At 40.7% G+C, this 12,343-nt stretch overlaps 1 protein-coding gene across 1 annotated transcript; it reads left to right on the top strand.

The window, feature by feature from the left end:
• Positions 1-6,389: 6,389 nt before the first annotated feature.
• On the top strand, positions 6,390-9,812 carry RPL30 (ribosomal protein L30). Its single transcript, XM_082859151.1, has 5 exons — positions 6,390-6,455; positions 6,562-6,613; positions 6,874-7,019; positions 8,838-8,968; positions 9,708-9,812. The coding sequence occupies exons 2-5, from the start codon at positions 6,593-6,595 to the stop codon at positions 9,755-9,757; spliced, it is 348 nt and encodes a 115-aa protein (XP_082715277.1). The 5' UTR covers positions 6,390-6,455; positions 6,562-6,592; the 3' UTR covers positions 9,758-9,812.
• The last annotated feature ends 2,531 nt before the right edge of the window (positions 9,813-12,343 follow it).

The following is a 12,343-nucleotide window of genomic DNA, read 5'->3' as shown; positions in this document are numbered from 1 at the left end:
CCCTCCCTCCCTTCATTCCCATCTTCCCTTCTCCTCCCCCTCCTGATGCTGTCTCTATTCTCTCTCTCCATCTTCCTCTCCCTCTCCCTTCTGCAGCGCAAGCCTGATGAAGCCTTGGCCATCCAGCAGTCGGTTCACAAATCCCTTGGTAGGAAGAGGAGACTGGGTATCTTTGAGGAAGTACGCTTCATAACATTACAAATATGTACTGTGATTCTTCTCCTTACCTTCTACCTGGGGTTACTGTGCCCCAAGGAAAGAGAAGTACTTTGAAAGTGGCTAATGATTTGGCTGGATTCCAAGTCAAGGACTGAGAATACAGGATTTGTGCCAGGAAGTTTAAAGGAGGGATGTGGATGGACCTTTCAGAATAAGCCTAGATTTGGGAAATATTTCTCATATAAATGTTATCAAAAGGCCCTGTAGAAGTCAGTGTGGGCTGCCATAACAAAATACCATAAACTTGATGGCTTAAACAATAGATGCTTATTTCTCATACTTCTGGGGCCTAGGAAGTCAAAGATCAAGGTGCTGGCTGATGTGGTTTCTGGTGAGAGCTTCCTTTCTAGCTTATGGATGGCAACCTTCTCACTGTGTCTTCACGTGGGGGGTTGCGGAGGGGGGGAGATCTTCCTCTTCTTGTAAAGCCAGAGTCCTATCAGATTAGGATTCCACCCTTATGACCTCATTTAACCTGAGTTACCTCCTAAAGACCCTGTCTCCAGATTGAGCCACTGTGCAGGTTAGGGCTTCAACATAGGACTTTGGGGTGGGCCACAAGTCAGCTCATAGCCGGCTCCCACTTCAGATGATTCTCTTTCTTTTTTTAAGTGAAAGCCACATTTTACTTAGCTAGTGAAAATTTTCAAAACTCCATTGTTACAAAAAGGAATGCAATCACTCACAGATTAAACATAAATACATGACTTGGAATTCTCTGCCTCTTAATGCTTTCGTGCTAAACCAGGGCTTATTGAGCCCAGGTAAGTTCCCCCTTTTCCCCATCAATTATGTTTTAGGAGTTGACTTGGGTATCTTACTTTGCCTCAGAGATAACTTGTTAGTCAAGTCATGGTCTCTTCCATTTCTTTCAGAGGAAGCATTTTATAATCAGGTGAACAGTAATAATCAGGTGCCCCACAGATGTTAGGAGATCTTTCTCATGAGACACCCCAATGCTTGCTCAATGGGCTCAAGTATAAAATGACAAGGATAGAAGGTATGTACGGGCTCACACCACTTAACATGGTTTTCCTGGCTGAGTGCCTGATTTGCCAGCAGCAGCAAGAGTAACCAACTGTAAGCCTCTGAAATGATATTCTTACTTTGAAGATCTTGCTTGCAGAAGACTTATTGGACCTCTTTGGGGACAGTAGAGAATCTTTACTGTAATACACACTGGATTAAATTTGCTTTTCCTGCCCATCATGCCTCTGCCAACACCATCAATTAGGGGATGGTATTATTAAGCCATTACACATCCATCAAGACATTACATTCAGTATCATATCTTATCAAAGAACTCACTTTACTATGAGACAAGCAAGGTAATAGGTTAATTTCTATGTGATTTACCAGTCTTTCCATATACCTCATCATCCAGAAGAAGCCAAACCTATAGGATGATAGGGTGGCACTCAGTTATGGCACAGACAAGGTGAAGCACCTTTGAAAGTTGGGATGCTGTCCTGAGGTTTGCAGAGTGTGCTCTGAACCAGTGACTAATAAATGGCTGTGCCTCCCCCATGACCAGTATACACAGATCCAGTTCTTGCTCTCCAGGCTTCCTGTTCATTTGGTGAACTACAAAATAAATTCCTTTTCTGCTTAACTGGCTAACTTGTTTCTATTGCTTACAAAATAAGTATCTAAGCTAAGATATAATGCTTACTCTCCCTCCCCTCTCCCAGACCACACTCATTCTTAGCAATTACCAGCCCTTATTCCTTTAGTCCCATCTTGATAATACGGAATCATAACTGATACTGTGATTTTACAGGCTGATGTGTTACATCTTGAAGGCATAGTTCATAAATCTTTTTTACCTTCAGGGACTCCTTTTATCACTTTTCTTTGACATACCCATGTTATGATGTTGTCACAAAATTGCATTTATTATCTATTTCTCCATTAAGTAATCAGGGACATTTTCTGATCAGCATGACATGCAGTGTTACGGAATTAAATTTTACTTAAAAGAGAAAAAAAAGAAGCCTGTGCATTATAGCTTTATTAAGAATAAAAGTATATGTTAGACTTTTCAAATTATTAAAAATAAAACGTAAAACGTCATACTTTTGTGGACCCTTAGAAACACAGGAATCTCATTTAACACTAAAATTTCAAAAACTGACTCTAAGAAATGTAAAACTACTCTACTTTCCAAAAGTGTCACTCCTCCACAGTAAAATAGTGAATAAAGTGCTCTGGGTTCTTTGTATCCAAGAGTATAAAAATATACCCATTTTGAAGAATGGAAAAATTATTTTTAAGAAAATAGGAGAAGGTGTTTCTCTGCCCTATTTTTAACGCAGTGCAGTCTGGAGCATTCCCAGTCTGAACAGAAAGGGGTATAGGAGAAATACATTGGATTCGTCATTATTGTGGAGGCAGAAAGGGTGAAGAGGAATAGGTGGCATTCATTCCCTCTTGTCCTCTATGGGTTCAGAATTCATGTCTCAGTGTATGTATGTTTAGCTAGCTGAAAGGCCACCAACATTCACTGAGTTTACAGGGTCTTTTCACTTGGATTCACAATCCCTCCCTCTCCCTGCTTTATTTCTGAGCATGTTTAATGTCCAGGGTGCCTTAAGAATATGAAGGCTGAGTTATGACAATGAATATGATAGATTTAACTGCTTAACAATAAGGGGATGGGCCAGTGTACTGAACCCATGAATAGCAGATGATCTTGTTGGTATTTGCTCTAACAGGGAATGCAGCCTGTCACTTTTCATTCTCATAGCAAGTAAAAACCAGAAGCACAATAAATGCAGGTGTCTGCAGAATTCTCAGAAATTTAGAGCAGTGATTCTGGGGAAGGAAAACCAGAGAGCCTTGTGTGAATTCTGTCCTGTCACATTTACCTGTTGGTATTCTTTCTAAATCACTCTGAAATGCTACAGACTAGCATCCAGAAAAAATAAAATAATGTCTGAATGGCAAAGTCCTTTCGTGAAACATAAATTCCTCGACTTTTTGGTATGAAGATTTTCAAACTCACAAAAAGTTGAATAGTACGATGAATACCTGTATGCCCCCCATGTGGTTTTTCATTTTTATTTTTTAAAATATTCTTGGTTTTTTTTTTTTCCTGTAGTTTTACTTATTTATTTATTGGCCATGCTGTAGGGCATGCAGGATCTTAGTTCCCTGACCAGGAATCAAACCCAGGCCCCCGCCGTGGAAGCGCAGACTCTTAACCACTGGACCACCAGGGGAGTACCACCTCACCGCCCCCCCGCCCCCCCCCCCCGCACTGTAAAGTCAAGACTTGTTAACATGTTGCTGCATTTGCTCTACCTACTTGTTTATCTACATTTATTTTAGGATTTTATTTACATTTATTTTAGCAATTTGGAAGTAAGTTGCAGATATTATGACACTTCATCTGTAAATACTTCAATACACATCTCTTTAGAATAATGACGTGACTTAAAGTAGCTATTTTTAACGAAAGTAATAGTAATCTTCTAACACAGGGGTCAACAAACTATGGCCTGCAGGCCAAATCCTGACTTTGTAAATAAGGTTTGACTGGAACACAGCCGTGCTCATTCATTCAATGAATGAAATTCATTCATTTACGTATTGTGGCTGCTCTTGTGCTACATCAGCAGAGTTAAGTGGTTGCCAAAGAGACCATATGGCCCAAAAGCTTAAAATCTTTACTATTTGGCTCTCTACAGAAAAAGCATGCCAACTCCTGCTCTAATAAATACAAGTGTGGAAATATTTACAAAATCTTCATGAGCCAAAGGATTTGACTGTCGTTCTTGCATGGCAAGTGTTTCTTCCCCTAGCGTTTGGGTTTTGCAATGTGGTGAACCACAACTTAAGCTGTGGATGGGTGGCTGCAGTGGGGAGTTAGGGAGATAGGAGTGGGGCTGAGGAAGAGAACTAACATCCACTGCACACTTATTATGTACACGGCCCTGTTCTAGGTGCTTCATACACCATTATGTTTACTGTGATCCTCATAACAATACCATGAGGTAGACATTATTATTCCAGTTTTTTGATGAGGAAGCTGAAGCTTAGAGAGGTTAGACAATTTGACCAAAGTCCTGCAGGTATTAAATAGAAAAACCAAGAACCTAAATATATCTCCAAAAAGATATGGCAAAAATCAGTTAAGATACCCTAGGAAGAATTCTCAAACATTTTGTGGTCATGGTTCATATATATGAATGTATGGATGAATGAGTACTTTGGGCTTCCCCGGCTTCCAGTACAAAACCATGGTAAGATCCCTGTGAGAAAGCACCTAAGGCCTTTCTTTAAAATATAGTGAGGACGGGGCTTCCCTGGTGGCGCAGTGGTTGAGAGTCCGCCTGCCGATGCAGGGGACACGGGTTCGTGCCCCGCTCTGGGAAGATCGATCCCACATGCCGCGGAGCGGCTGGGCGCGTGAGCCATGGCCGCTGAGCCTGCACGTCTGGAGCCTGTGCTCCGCAACGGGAGAGGCCACAACAGTGAGAGGCCCACGTACCAAAAAAAAAAAAAAAATATATATATATATATATATATATATATATATAGAGAGAGAGAGAGAGAGAGAGATAGATATATATAGATATATATATATATAGAGAGAGAGGACATTAAGAAAACAAAACAAAATATATATATAGTGAAGACATATATTAAGGACCAGAAATTTGGTATTATAAAATGAAAAGCACCGAGGAAAGTCACCTCAAGTGCTTTAATCATATACTTTCTAAAATGCAGGTAATATTTGGCCTGATTACTTTGAGGGAAAGTAGATATTAAAAAGCATTCAAAGTATAGAGCTCATTAGAAAAGTGTAAGGCATCATTAGTTTGTGTCTCTGTCTAAGCATGCATGCCTCAGAACCAACTAGGCTATTTCATTCCTCTCTACTTCTCAAATTTATGTATGAGAATCGTGGAGGCTGCTCATTAACCTCAGATTCCCAGGCCCTACATCCAAGATTTCTTCCACAGACCTGGGTGGTGCCCAGGACTCAGAATTCCAGGTGATTCTGAATCAGGGAATCTGGGAGCCATACTTTGAAAAATACTGCTTTAAGATATAATTGATGTTTCACAAGCTCTATTGAAAACAACCACTTTTTTTATTAAAAAGGAGCTCTTTACGTAACAATGCGTGCTGTAAAATAATACAATGTAAAATAATTCAAGCAGTACTGAAACATACAAAGTAAAAGTAAATGTTCTCTCCTCACCACCTACTCTTAGCTCTCATCCAAGATACGTTCCGATGATTAGTTTTCCAGACTTGAATTGTCTATGCATATACCAACATATATACTGGTTAAGAATGATGAACATTTGATGTTTCTATTTTTGTTTTGCTATTAAAAATTAATGCTGAGATAAATATCCTTATTCTCATGTCTTTGGGCATGAGAATGTAGGATAGATTCCTAAAAGTTGACACACAATGACAGCTTACCTATTGGTCAGATTTTACCTTTTTTTGCGTGTGTGTGTGTGTGTGTGTGTGTGTGTGTGTGTGTGTGTGTGTGGTGGTGACTTTCTGTGCCTAATATTTTGAATGATTCGTTACTGAGATCTGTATCAAGGTCCAACGTTCACAACAAAAAGATGTTTAATTAGACCTGTTATCACCCCCAGTGAAAATTCGGCTTACAAGTTCCCACTAACACGGCCACAAAAGAGGTGAGTTTAGGGGAGCCAGAGGGGCGCGCCACCGTTCTCTGACAACTTGTACAGGCAACTTGGGTGAGTGCAGGGGAGTGCACGGAGCTTCTTCAGCCCCGGCGGAACCGACGGCAGAGGGTAGACCCGGGAGCTGCGGCACACCCCGGTCCTCCCCGTCTCCTCAAGAGCCCCGACTTGGGGCAGAGGTGCACTCAGCGGCGCTAAGACCGAGGTCCAGCCGCCGCCGCCGCCTCTTCTCACCGCCCCTCCCGCCTCACTCTCTCAGTCGGTTTCTGCAACTCGCGTCCGGTTCCACGTTCCTCAGTCCTCAGCTATGAGCAGCGGAACAACACAGACGGCGAGGTTTACGGCCCGCAGCCGGCAGGTGAACAGCACCAGCCAGCTGCCAAACCAATCCGAAGCCCCTAGAGATACCCACATCAGCCCTTCTCTTCTTGCCCCGCCCCTTCCGCTTGTGATTTGCTTCAGCTTCCGGTCACGGGGTCTCAGCCCTGACGTGAAGAGCTTGGCATTGTGGGATTCTCTTCCTTTCTCGCTCTCCGGCCATCTTGGCGGCTGCAGTGGGTGAGTAGGCTCTTCCGTACCGAGGTTTAGGCCACGCGGGGAGTCCAGGGAGTTGCCGTTTGGAGCTTCGGATCCTAAACTTCCTGTTTTGTCCTCTGTGTTCTAGGCTGGGGGCGTCTCGCGCCTAAGGCAGGAAGATGGTGGCCGCAAAGAAGACGGTGAGTGTAGCAGGCCAGGGCCGGAAGCCTGTTCACATGGAGAGATGAGTCTCGGCCGGGGCGGGCGGGTCCGAGCACAGTGGGCGCACAGCGTGTCCGCTGGCCTTGTAGGGGTCCAAAATAAACCCGAAGGACTCTCCCAGGGATTTGGGACCCTCTGCGGAGGTTTTATTAAGGGGTTCAGCGTCCAGGAAGCTGGATCCAGTTTTAAGTGGTTACAAACAAGGCCTTCAAGTCCGTGTTACATGTTTGCTTTGTAGAAAAAGTCACTGGAGTCGATCAACTCTAGGCTCCAACTGGTTATGAAAAGTGGAAAGTACGTGCTGGGGTACAAGCAGACTCTGAAAATGATCCGACACGGCAAAGCGAAACTGGTCATCCTCGCCAACAACTGCCCAGCCTTGAGGTAATTGAAAGAACCTGAGTATGTTTGTCGCCTACTGCAAATTGGTTGTGAGCGAATATCCAGGAATGTGAACTTGCAATCTGGGTAGCATAAACTGGGTATCATGTAAAATTTTGTATTACAGAGGGACACCTGGAGAATAATTTAACGGTTGTTGATTTGGGGCTCTTGACTTTTCTCTCCCTCATCATATTCTTCCCTCGTATGAGGTTCTCTTTGGGAGAAATGCGTGGCAGAAGGGGTAAAAACCAGAGAACGTCAAAGTTTGAGGGCAGCGCAGAAACATAACTTGTTTGTCCATGTGTCCTGCCTTTTGGGTCGTTTTTTTTTTTTTAACTTTAAGATGCTTTAAAAGAGGTTCATTTTATGAACTTGTAGTGTAGAAAAGCTAAGATCAGAGAAGTTCAGGCTGGCCTGTGGAGCTGCAGGTTCCCAGTTCACCCAGTTTTTGCTTGCCTCACTGTTTTGAAACAATTTAGTGGGTATTTTAAATAAGTTAAAGAAACTTGGACCATGCAGAATATAAGCCGTGTTTTCAGTCCCTTTCCCTTGTTGATTTTCTGTGGTAATACATAACCTCACAGCATTTTGTATAGTGTCTGTAGGTAATTGGCAAAGCCTGGAGAGATCTCTTCTTCCATCCCATCCCCTCCCAAACCTTTGGTCTTATTACAAACCTTTCATGCTTACCTTCTATAGCAGTGCTTTTCAAACATGAATATGCGCACAGTCACAAATGATCTGGTTTAAATGCAATTTCTGATTTAATGTATCTGGATTGGGGCCTGAGATTATGCATTTTTAACAAGCACCTTTTGGTACTACTTGTCTGCGGATGCACACTTTGAGTGAGTAGTGGCAACAGTGTGTTAGGACTCCCTTCAAATTCGTAAAACCATTCATGTCTGCCTACTTAGTGGACACAAAACTGCTAACTCTGGTTAAGTACAAGCATATGGCATCCCTGGTTTTATTGCACTTCACTTTATTGTGCATCGTAGATACTGTGGGGTGGGTATTTTTTGTTTGTTTTTTGTTTTTTTTACGAATTGAAGGTTTGTGGCAACCCTGCATTGAATAAGTCTGTAAGTTCCAGTTTTTCAACAGCATTTGCTCACTTCATGTCTATGTCACATTTTGGTAATTCTCGAGATATTTCAGACTTTTTCTCTATTGTTATGGTGATCACTGATCTTTGATGTTACTACTGCGACTCCCAGAAGGTTCGGGTGATAGGCAGCTTTTTAATTTATTTATTTTTGCAATAAAGTATTTTTTAACTAATGTATGTACGTTGGTTTTTTTAGACACAATGTTGTTGCACACTTAATAGGCTGTAGTATAGAGTAAACACACTTCTGTATGCACTGGGAAACCAAAAAATTCCTGGGACTAGCTTTATTGCAATATTTGATTTATTGCAGTGGTCTGGAATGAATATGCAGTATCTGAGGTATACCTGTAATATCACTCTCCATCTAGGTTTCAGAGCACCAGAGGGTGATAGAAACGGCTTAGAAGTTGTCACGGGAATTTTATAATGTAAAGTGTCTGGCGATAGTAAATGCTAAGTAAATGATAATTTTATTTTGTACTCTGCTCTTTTCCACAAGCACAGGTATTTACTGGTTGTCCCATCCCTTGTAAGGGATCCAAGGAAGGATGATTTGTATTAAATAATGGATATGGTAATGTTTTTAAAAGTAATAACTGGCTTACTGTTTGAAGACCTTACCAACATCAGAACTGATGAGAGAAGTAACATTTAATCTGTGTTACTTGGTATGATATTTATCTACCTTGTTTTGGTTCCCAAAGGAAATCTGAAATAGAGTATTATGCCATGTTGGCCAAAACTGGTGTCCATCACTACAGTGGCAATAATATTGAATTGGGCACAGCGTGTGGAAAATACTACAGAGTATGCACACTTGCTATCATTGATCCAGGTATGCTTTTTAAATCATAAAGTAATTCTTTTCCTTTATGATGTAATACAAGTATTTCTTGCTATACAAATGTCTTTAGTTTCTAAGTTCAGATGTTGAGGATTTGGATACAGCAAGGGATATCCTGTAATTTTATTTTACAGAGAATTGATAATGAATGTCAGTACAGAATTACCTTTTTATAAATGAAATTCTCTTTACTTTGAGATCATGGGTTTCATTTCATGCAGCACCTAAGAAATGATGACTTCAGGGCCTTGGTAAAAGGTGAAATTATAAAGGGACAGAATAATCAGGTGAAACGGTAGAAAAAAGGAACGTTTACTGGCTGCCTGAGAACAGATGGATAAAATTAAGTTGAGAAAAAGAAGGGCCTACAAAAACATGTCATGTTTTGAACTTACGAATTTTTAATTAATTCATAAAATACTGCGAATATTCTCGCTGTTCTGATGTTGTAATAATCAGGGCAGGCTAAACATTCGCTATATTAAGACCATGCATGTGTCCCCGGACCTAGTTCTTTTCCTAGGTCTGGTTTTATAAATGCTGGTGATAAACTAAGTCTGATTTACATGATGAATCTTATGTGGGAAATGTCTGTGACTCTAGGTTTCCTATCAACCTTGAGAAATGGTAGCACAGCTAGTGTAATAACTTTTGAAGATAACAATTGCTAATTTGATGATTACCTGTTGACATTAAATGAATTGTAAAATTATTGTGTTTTATTTTCTAGGTGATTCTGATATCATTAGAAGCATGCCAGAACAGACTGGTGAAAAGTAAATCACGCACAATTTTTCTTTAATAAAACTGGCCAGAGCTTGTTTTAAAAATACTGTATTCATTTCAGTCATTTTTTAAAATTTCTTTTTGTTTCAGTGTACCTTCCTGAAGCTAGGATTAGAGGGCATGGGGCAGCTAGATATATTGGCAAGACTTCCCAGACATTGCTGTTTCTTTCCCTGTTTTTGTAAAGGGAGCGCACTGAGTTCCTTTCCTGTACTAGATTTTTAAGAGACTTATTAATTTTCATCATTTTCAGTCTCAGGTTATTGTTATTTTATATTTGAGTATGTCAGAGGCAGCAAGGTTCCATACCCAGAATCTAACCAGAATTGCAATTTACAGTCCAGCTTAAATCCACCAAATCTGAGTAGCAAAGAGGATTAAGTGAAGTAGGTTCCTTCCACCCCAAAATTTTCACAGGCTGAGAGAAGTTCTGTTTAATGAAGCAAGGTCTTACCGAAGGATGTGCAGTGGTTAGGGTAGAAGAAGTGTACTTGGACAACTTAAGAATATTCCTAGATCTTCAATAGGTGTTAATTCCACAGTTTTGCAAAGTGTGTTTTATATAATTATAGTCCTAAAAGATATACTGTGAGGTAGGTTTGGTGTTCAGATTTTGGGGAAACTGCATACTACATCTCCCAAGTATGTCCTATGTAAACCTTTTCCCACATTTAATAATATCCTTTGGAACATTCAAAGGAGTTAACTTGGGGTAAGAATGTTGACTTAGATTTATAGAGCTGAATATTGCTGGTAGGGTATACCCTGCACAATTTGTGTTGGGTTCTAAGGTTCCAGAAGTGTCAGAAATGTCTTTTGGTCTTCAGAATCAATCAACTTGGATAGGCAGTTTTTGGTGGTAGAGGAATGATCCATAGGAGATGTGGATGCCTTCAGTACACTATCCAGGAAATATTTACTGAACTTGGAGTCAGAAGGCTACCTCTTAATAGTTATGTAACAGCCATGGGTGGGTCAAATTCCTACTTTCACAGGTGAGGGAATTGGTTTCTTTCAAGCTAGATGTTGCATGATTTTAGTTTATATCTGAAGTTAATCTAAGGTTGTGGGTATAATTTGGAGAGTGGCCATTATTAACTAGAGTTTTCTTACCAGTTCATTTACTCAAATTTTCTCGATTAGGGAGTACTACTGACATTTTTCGATGGGACGGTTCTTTGTTGTGGAGGATTGTGGATACAATATTGATATTTCTTGATATTTCAATATTTCAATATTGATATTGATATTTCAAACTTGATATTTCTCATTCCTGGTTTTCCTTCCATATTATTGTAACAACACCCCCAAGCGTCACCATGTTTTCACAGCATCTCGTGGTTATGAGCCACAGTTGTAAAATCTTTATCTCTGATAAGAATTCCTTGGTCAGACTACTGCTGATTTCTAATGCTGTTAGTCTATTTCCATGGTCATTGAAATGTTTGTCTTTTGGTTAAGGAAGTTTGTGTGATTATTACTTACTTGGTCAATTTCTTCTTTCAAATTGACCTTTCATGCTATTTTGTTTTGTTTTGGTTTTTTTGGGGTTTTTTTTGGCTGCGTTGGGTCTTCATTGCTGTGCACGGGCTTTCTCCGGTGCGGTGGGTGGGGGCTACTCTTCATTGCGGTGTGTGGGCTTCTCATTGTGGTGGCTTCTCGTTGCAGAACATGGGCTCTAGGCGCGGGCTTTAGTAGTTGTGGCTCACAGGCTCTAGAACGCAGGCTCAGTAATTGTGGTGCACGGGCTTAGTTACTCTGGCATGTGGGATCTTCCCAGACCAGGGCTCAAACCTGTGATCCCTGTATTGGCAGGCGGATTCTTAACCACTGCGCCACCAGGGAAGTCCCTTTGGGTTATTTTTGGATTATTTCCCCCCTCAAGGTTGACTAGTTCCAATTAATTTCTTAAGGTTTGGGTGGTACCCGAAGAATACAATATTGTGACTACCAGTGTACCATTTCTTTGTAAAGGTTCTGTTGCATGACTTTGGCTGTAGGCATTTTGGAATTATGGTTTTTGGAAAAATAATTTATAATTTCTAGGACCTTCTAGGTAGTGTTAATACGCTGTAAGACCATTTGGATTTTACCTTGATATGTGGCTTTTATGCAGTCATCATTTCAGCAGAAAGTGTAAAGTTCAGAGGAAAGGAGTCTAGAACTAGTAGATGGGAAACATACCTCATTCATTCTGGCCTAGGGCAACTGTGATGAAGTGCCATTAAAGTGCTGCCAGACTTGGAGAAAATAAGGTCTAAGGTGGCATTTTAAAATATATTTTTCAGATTATAATGAAAGTACAGTAAGTCCCCTGCATATGAACGAGTTCTGAGAACGTGTTCCTAAGTCCTATTTATTTATAAGTCCAACAAAGTTAGCCTAGGTACCCAACTAACACAATCGGCTATATAGTACTGTACTGTAATAGGTTTATAATACTTTTCACACAAATAATAAAAAAATTTTTAATCTTACAGTACAGTACCTTGGAAAGTACAATAGTACAGTACAACAGCTGGCATACAGGGCAGGTTCGCATCTTTGAAAGTTCACAACTTGAAGGTTCGTATGTAGGGG

The sequence above is a fragment of the Leucopleurus acutus genome, assembly GCF_964270905.1.
Source record: "Leucopleurus acutus genome assembly, chromosome: 17".
Taxonomy (NCBI): Eukaryota; Metazoa; Chordata; class Mammalia; order Artiodactyla; family Delphinidae; genus Leucopleurus; species Leucopleurus acutus.
This window is presented reverse-complemented; position numbering and strand designations above follow the sequence as displayed.

Coding starts and splice junctions, on each gene's coding strand:
- RPL30 (XM_082859151.1), top strand. CDS start 6,593: ATGGTGGCCGCAAAGAAGACG. Junction 7,020..8,837: donor AACAACTGCCCAGCCTTGAG/GTAATTGAAAGA, acceptor TGGTTCCCAAAG/GAAATCTGAAATAGAGTATT. Junction 8,969..9,707: donor ACTTGCTATCATTGATCCAG/GTATGCTTTTTA, acceptor TTTATTTTCTAG/GTGATTCTGATATCATTAGA.